Source organism: Brassica oleracea, chromosome C3 (assembly GCF_000695525.1).
Source record: "Brassica oleracea var. oleracea cultivar TO1000 chromosome C3, BOL, whole genome shotgun sequence".
Classification (NCBI taxonomy): domain Eukaryota; kingdom Viridiplantae; phylum Streptophyta; class Magnoliopsida; order Brassicales; family Brassicaceae; genus Brassica; species Brassica oleracea.
The window spans coordinates 35,143,131-35,151,484 of NC_027750.1; the positions used below are offsets into that span (position 1 = coordinate 35,143,131).

At 31.9% G+C, this 8,354-nt stretch overlaps 1 protein-coding gene across 1 annotated transcript; it reads right to left on the reverse strand.

Annotated features, from left to right (window-relative positions):
• Positions 1 to 4,252: 4,252 nt before the first annotated feature.
• On the reverse strand, positions 4,253 to 6,800 carry LOC106335998 (auxin-responsive protein IAA9). Its single transcript, XM_013774702.1, has 6 exons — positions 6,594 to 6,800; positions 5,495 to 6,027; positions 5,173 to 5,399; positions 4,907 to 5,048; positions 4,708 to 4,769; positions 4,253 to 4,613 (listed from the first exon to the last, which is right to left on the reverse strand). Exons 2-6 carry the CDS (start codon positions 6,001 to 6,003, stop codon positions 4,564 to 4,566), a joined length of 990 nt encoding a protein of 329 aa, XP_013630156.1. The 5' UTR covers positions 6,004 to 6,027; positions 6,594 to 6,800; the 3' UTR covers positions 4,253 to 4,563.
• Between the last annotated feature and the right edge of the window lie 1,554 nt (positions 6,801 to 8,354).

The window sequence follows — 8,354 nt, forward strand, 5'->3', positions numbered from 1 at the left end:
GAAAATTGAGGGTTAAGTACTATTTGTACTTCTCTTTTAATAGTTTAGATGTATACAATTAAAACTAATTCATTTTTCAGCCACATACAATTTTTTTAATTTTCATTAGTTTTACTGAAAAATGAAGAGCTCAAATGGCTTAATTGTTCAATGAAGAGCTCTGCCTCAAACAATATGTTCCCCATCACCAACATCATCACCACCAACATAGCCATTCTTTTGCTGTCCATGTTTTCTTGAGGATATAAAAGCTGATGGAAATTGTTTGTTAATTATGAATGTTGGTTTGTGTAACCACGTTACTAGGTTTTGTTTATATAGGGATGTTACAATTAACATTTTCAGATTTCGTAACAAATTAGTTTTGATTTTGCTAGCTGTGATGAGATAGTAGGTGATTAAATATAATTCATTCATTTATAAGGATTTTTCCCTTCTTACATCCAGAATCTAGATATTCCTAATATTAGTATGATTGTGGTTGAAAGAGATGATAAAGAAAATTTTATATCAAAATGATATTAAAATTACCATAAATATTTAAGATAATTTTAAGATATATATACGTTCATCCTAAAATGTAGGACTGGGCAAAAAACCCGGATCCGAAGAACCGAACCGAACCCGATCCGAAAAAGTAGTACCAAACCCAAACCGAAATTGATTAAATATCCGAACGGGCTCAAAATTTTGGTATCTAAAGAACCGAAACCAAACCCGACCCGAACCGAAGTATTTCAGGTACCCGAATGTAACCGAAATAGATTTATATACCAAAATATATTACTTAATTTTAGATTTAATATATGTTAAAAACATGGGATAATTTGTAAATTACTCCATTAATAGTTTGAAATTTGAAAAGTACACCATCTATTTTATTTTTTTAAAACTACACTTTCCTAAAATGTGAATTGACATTTTTACTCAGATTAGAATTCATTAATTGAAATATAAATTCGAAATTAATAAAAATAATATTATTATATTATTTATGTTTAAGATAAATATGTGTGTTGAGATAAATATTTTATTTACCATTTAAAAATTTACAAAAATAAGGATATGATATAATAACAGAACGTAATAATTATATTGAAACTATAATCATGAAAAAAAAATCATTTAAATTTCCATAGCAACATACGAAAGTAACATGTTGTAGTCGTTTATGTTGCTGTTATTAATTTGAATTGGGAGGAAATAAGCAGTGTCTTGTGGAGGAAGCAACATCATATTTAAACAATGATGTTTTGGAAAGGTTCCTGCTTATACGCCCATATCTATGCATCTTCATGGTACCATTCTACAAACATTACAGCAAAAGGCTGAGAAAAAAGGAAACCAACTCCTGCAATTCATATTCCAACACTTATGTCGAACTTGAACAAAAGCGGAGTTCTTCAAAGGTATAGAAGAACATCTATCTCTCCAGAACTTATTGATCTGTTCATCACCAGGCTTTCTTGAAAAGTTGAGTCCATTATGCCAATATCTGAAGCACCTTTCTTTTCTCTTATATCTTATGGAATTCTCATGTCTTGTTTTGATTTCTCTTTCAGAAGTTCATAGACAAAAAAACATAGGTTTCCAGACATTACTTGCCTCCACTCAGCCAAATCACACAACAAAACCACAATTGTCTTTGCTTCTACTCACTCAGAGAGAAGCATCAAGTGAAATAGTCATAGTGTTGACTTATCGGGTGTGACCAGCAAGAGTCGACCTAAGCCAACAGTTCGAGACGTTCTACACTTATACGATTTTGTATAGACTAGCGTTAGCTTTGTATCACTAAAACTCATAGTTGAGACGTTCTAGATCATTACCCAACCTATCTATACCAAAATCTTCATGAACCATCTGAACCATATCTTCAAACTTCAAACATTTTTTAATGGTAAATAATTTTCCTCCTTTTTTGTATTCACCGTGAAATTCCATGATTCTTTATTCACCTTCCTCTCTCCAAAAACTCCAGTTATATGCAGCATGATTTTCCTAAAAGAAAAACCATTTAAAATAAAATAAAAACTGAAATCTAATTCATGAATTAACAAACCTCTGAATGAGATCAGAGGAAGAAAAAAGTTCTTTCATACATGGAGGGGAGGATAAAGAGAAGAAGAAAACGAGACGTTGACTTGTCTCCAAGGTTTTTTTTTTCAGAAAAGTAAAAAGTCTAAAATATATCAAAAAGAATATTGTCTAGATATTCTAAAGATTTTTTTTTTTTTGAAACATCTGTTTGTTAAAACCATTACTTTGAGGATAAAATAATTAAGAAATATTGAAATTAGGCAATTTAGTAAATTTATATATATCAAAGTGTATTTTTCAAAAAACTTAAACAATGGTGTAGTTTTCAAATTAATATCATATTTAAGTGTATTTCTCCAAAATTTCCCTAAAAACATCCAAAATATATAATATACTTTTAAGTTGTCTAAAATACTTGAAAATATACATAAATAGTCAAAAGTAAATGTCTAAAATAGATAAAATATATTCAAAACACCAAAATGCTTGAAATATCTATTGATTTTCAATCCAAATATTCAAATCAAACCAATTTATATGTTAATTTTAGGTATTTTGACATATATTATACAAATTTATATGTAATATATTATTTGGTTTTATAGATTTTGAGAAATTTTAAGCATATTATGAATATTAAAATTTTAAAAATAATTTAAATGGGTTATCCGAACCCGAACCGAATCCGCAAAGATCCGAACCGAACCCGAACCAAAATTTAGAAATACCCGAATGGAGCTGAAATCTTTAAACCCGAAAATCCGAAACCCGATTAGATACGAACCGAACCTGAATGGGTACCCGAACGCCCAACCCTACTAAAATGATACATTTACTAAAAGAAAAATTCCAAAATATGTTTGCAAATTTTGTTGTATAATAGTTGTATTGAATAATAGTAGTAGACTTTTTTTTGGTCTAAAAAAGGTGGTTTCACTTATTTGTCGGGAACGCAATCATTATAAATAGTTTATCCCAACGTGAATTGAACCCAAGTGGCGATAGTTACAGCCGCAAACCTTTTATCACTAGGTCAACTCGATGTTGGTAATAGTAGACTTTTTGGTCGAACTATTGATTACTCTAACAATGTGGTTCTTTCGTGTGTCCGGAGAGAACCACAACAAAGTCTAAGTAACATCAGTACTTGATATGGCTTTCAATTAAGCAAACAAGAAACAAGTACATTTCGATTTCAATTCTCATCCCAAAGAGTGCCACAAAGCCCTTCATGAACCAACGTAAACAATCAGTCTGAAAACAATAGTCTCTCTCTCTCTCTCTCTCTCTCTCTCTCTCTCTCTCTCTATTGCTCTGAGGCATCGGATCGACGATAGGGCATGTACCTTATGATCCTTTGTTGCGTTCTTCTTCCTCCGTTTATCAAGAAACGATGAAAGCTTCCCAGATTCCTGGATTGTGCAAGAAAAATCATAAAATGATTCAGTGGTTATTAAAGTTTTAAAACTTTGGAGTCAAAACTGATTTACATACCTTGAGACTGTTGTACTTTTCGATTAGTTCTTGTTTTCGGATCTCAGCTGCATAAGATGTAAGAAAACGACTCAGCAAATTGCTAGCAAAAAAAATCGAAACTGCAATATGTTTTCAACGCAAACTCGTGAGTTTTGGAGTAGAAGACTAAGAACATACATTGTTTGAGATAGTAAGGCTTATCCCCATCTTTGCAGCTTCTCTTTCTTTCTTTTTGTGTTCTGTTAGTATTGATTTTCCTTTGCTATTTGCCAACTGAGGAAAATGGTTACCCTCTATATTCTACTCTATAATAGTTACCATTGGTTGGAACAAATCCAATTTTATAATAAAATTACTCTATTTTAACATAAATTATAAAAAAGATTATAGAATTTCATTGGAGATGCTCTAAAAAAAACTAAACCATGCCAATTTATTTGTATATAACTCAATTGATATCACTAATTAATAATCCTAACCGAAACCAAAATTTGTGTATCTGAATCAAATTGAATTAATTTTAATTATACTTGCATATTAAAAATAATTGTAGTGTGAAATTCAGAACAACGGAATTTCGTATATCAAAAATGTGACTGTTTTTAAAACCAAACCAATTTTTTAACCAAACAATCAATTTACAAATGGTTTTATTTAAGATTAATTTGCACATCCAGAAACAACCAAAACAAAAAAAAAATAACCGATAACCAAATGAAGAGGCAGAGGCAGAGAGAGATAAAAAAACATTGCATCAAAATATCCCAAAATAAAAAAAGTCAAACCACACATCGAAATCAAAACCCATACATAGACAAGACTCCAGAGTTATTTGGTTCGACTAAACAAGCAGGCAAGAACAACAAAATAATAGATCATTTGAATTCTTCTTCATTTCCTTACAAACGTAAGTCTTTTTTTTTTCCTTAATAATAATTATCTCAGAAGCTGAAGATGTAGAAAGCTTTGATTTAAAACACCACCAAAAGGGAACCGCACATATTTTAGTATAATTAGAAAGCTTCTGAATCATTTTCCAACAAGTCTTTAAGCTCTCATCTTCGATTTCTCCATTGTTCTAGGTGCTGGAGCTGCAGCTGCAAACACCACATCGGATTATAATAAGACATTTCAGAAATTATACACGGACCAAACTCTTCAACGACTTAAACAACAGAAAATAATACATACCTAACCCAATGGCATCACAGCCTTTCATTATCTTGAGCTTCTTGCAGACACCAATAAATATCCTGTAGATTTAGATCAGAACCATCATATTCCAATTAGTATATATCTAATGCATATTAGATTTTATGCAACATTTATATTCAATATCCAGCAGAAAGCCATAAAGCTTCTAAGAAATTTAGAAAATAAGGAAACTTACTCCCATGAAAAGTCGCCAACAAGCATCCAGTCCCCATCCTTGTCCTCGTAAGTGAGCACATAGTCTTTTCCATTCAGAAGATCCTTGAGTTTGGTCTCATTACGCACATCTTTCCCTGTAGCTCCGCTAGTTCCACATTGACCTAACATCAAATCAACCATGCAGGGGTTAACCAAGTTTATTATTTGTTACTCATCGATCCACCTTGTGAATTCTAACAAAGAGCGCTTAGAATAACATCACTAGCAATCACAGAAACATCTCACCAAGAGTGAAAGTGGTGAACATTTTCTCCAAGGCTGCAGAAAGCTCCCCGTAGTTAGTGTAGCTCCTCAGGTCAACTTTCCTCAGATATGGAGCACCATCCATGCTGACCTTCACAAAGAGAGGCCCAGAACCTGGCTTCCCATCAACTTCATCACTGTTCTTACAAGTGGTGGCCAATGTGTTCTTCCTGTATGATCTCACTGGAGGCCAACCAACAATCTGTGCCCTGAAAAAAAAAGAATTTAGAGTTACCCACCAGCTGATGAGAAGAGATCAATTTTTAATCAAACTCAAGAAAAGGATCACATATCCGGTCATTACTTGGCTGCAGGTGGGCTAGAGCTGTTGTTTGTAGTGCTCAGCTTTCCTTTAGGTATGTTCTGTGTCACTTCCTTCTTTATAACAGATTGGGTGGCTACCACCGCCTCAGGAAACATCCAGTTTTTCTCAGTATAAACAGGAACTTTATCCATAGTGTCAGCGAAGCCTCTTTTATTCCCTGAGGCAATGTTCTTCTGAGAGGAGGAACAAATCTCATCTTTGGAAGGAAGCAAAGGAAAGAAAAGTTTCTCATCGAGCTTAGCTGGACCAAGTGAGTTGAGCTCAGTGTCTCTAGCAGGAGACTGTGATCCAGGAAGGCCAAGTGTGAGCTCAGTGGCCTTGAGGCTGATAGTGGCTTTGTCATCATCTGCAAGGCCGGAGAGATTTGAGCTCCCAACAGAGGAACAATCAGAGAGACCCAAGTAGTTATGCTCCTTGAGTACTCCTACAATGTTCCTGGTAGAACTTGCCACAGAGACATTGCTCTGCAGCTCCTCTTCCGGTGACATATCGAAAACTTACGGTTTCTTCAACTGCAAACACATAACAAAAACAAACATAAGAAAACAATAATTAGGTTTTTAAGATTGCATCTAACTAACAACCACAAGAAAACATTCAAGACTCAGAAGAAACTCTGAAACCATATCAATTAGGGTTTGAGCTGCATCTACCTAACAACCACAAGAAAACATTCTTCTCAAAAATCAACCAAAACCAGTAAACCGCTTCAGAAATCAAAGATACTAAAACACTCAGTCACAACGATAAGGACGTGTAGAGCAAACCAAACTCGAAATAAAAATCATAATAGGAAGAAAAAAATGGAAACAAGTCAACTCAGACGCAGCAGGAATTGAACCAGACTCAGATACGTTCCTTCTTCTTCTTCAACCTATTCTCAGATTTCACCTTCTACTAGAGATTATTCATGCACGCGAGAAGAACGCTAACAGAAACTACGATCCGCCATAGAAATTTAACCTATATATCGAAGACGAAACTCAATAGCTCGTAGATCTAGTAACTACCAACACATGAAGCTCGAGTACCGATGAATCATCGAAGAAGAAAGAGAGAGAGAAGAGATAGTTATAACCTGAAAGGCAAAACGAATCGCTGCCGGAAAATAGAGCTCACGAAGAAGAAGATCGATTAGATTCAGATATTAACAGAGAAGGAGAATAATCAAGGAGCTGTAAAAGAGAGAGGTGTTAAGTTCCTTCCATTAAAGCACAAAAGCTTTATTATTATCATCACACCTCAAAACTCGTAGCCGAGACGGAAATTAAAAAATAAAAAGATAATAAAACATTAAAAACGAAGTGGCACAATTGTTAATAAGTGGACAACGTTGCGCATTTACGTTTACGGTTTCTTTATGATGATTCTAATCCAACGGTTGAGATTTAATCTTAGTGACAAATCCGGATCGTCCGATCTGCGCCAACGAGTTTTGAGCCGTTGATAAATTACGGGGTGTATGATATTTTTAACTTTCCCACCCGAAAGGGGATGCTTGTCTGCAAATATTAAATTCCCATCCTGTCCTCTGTCTCTAATGACTGATATTACCCTTCCTTTGCGAATTTAATAATCTGAAGTATGAAGGGTACGAAGGTAATTACAATATGAGTAAAAGAGGAGTGAGAGGGGACAGGAAAGCGGCATCCCAAGTCGGTTTGCCGGGTGGTGAATGGGACATCTAACCTCCTCCACTTTCTTCTCTCTCTCTCTACTTTAATCTTTTTCATTTTTCTAATTAAGTTCTTAATCCTTTTGATAATCTTTCTTTTGGTTTAAATTAATTTAATTCCGCCACTTCCCCTAATGTCTTTTAACTTTGCTAGGAGTTAATCCGCGCTATGTGCGGAGCTATTTTGATTTTCAAATATAAACTATATAATCTTTTTTTACATTGTATTCTAAACAACAAGAAAATTCTCAATTATATATTTGTGTGAATATATATTTTTTGGAAAAAACAGAAAACTATATTTTTTTCAAATAGATGTTTAATATAGTTTTTCATTTCTTATATTGTATATTTACTTATTATTTACTTTTTCTTATATTGTATGGCAATTCTCTCAAATATTTTCTTTTAAAGTTTTTTATCACAAAAATAACCTTGAATAAGTAAAATGACCAAAATAGCCATTTTTTTATTTTGAAAATTTTAATTTTAGTTTTTTTTTTAATTTGAAATTCTATCCTCAAAATTCTACGGTATAAATGTATTTTTACTCTTTAATAAAACTTTTTTGGTCATTTTTCTCATTAAGGCTATTTTGTGATAAAAAATTAAACTGACCATCTTAAGAAATTTCTCTATATTGTATATTTATTTATTCTAATTTTCTTGCTTTTATATCAAAAGATAAAATTACAATAGATATTTAATGTAATATTTATATGTCTTATATTGTATATTTGCTTATTATTTATTTAACTATACATTTTTTGAGATAGATGTATATTTTTTTATATTGTATATTTATTTATTCTAATTTTCTTGCTTTTATATCAAAAGATAAAATTACAATAGATATTTAATGTAATATTTATATGTCTTATATTGTATATTTGCTTATTATTTATTTAACTATACATTTTTTGAGATAGATGTATATTTTTTTATATTGTATATTTACTTACTATTTATCTTTTATTATTTTGTATATTTACTTTTTCTAAATTTCTAGATTTTATATAAATGATAATATTATGATATATATTTATTGTAATATTTTTATTTTTTATATACAATATTTACTAATTATTATTTTTTCTTATATTTTTACTTATTATAATATGTAACAGTTCTATCTCATATATTGTATATTTACTTACTATTTAT

Bases quoted from the DNA above. Each gene is read 5' to 3' on its own strand.
- LOC106335998 (XM_013774702.1), bottom strand. From the start codon at position 6,003: ATGTCACCGGAAGAGGAGCTGCAGAGCAATGTCTCTGTGGCAAGTTCT. The intron at 5,049-5,172 runs GTGAGATGTTTC...ATTTGATGTTAG, and splicing joins GTTCACCACTTTCACTCTTG to GTCAATGTGGAACTAGCGGA. The intron at 4,770-4,906 runs GTAAGTTTCCTT...CTAAATCTACAG, and splicing joins GTTGGCGACTTTTCATGGGA to GATATTTATTGGTGTCTGCA.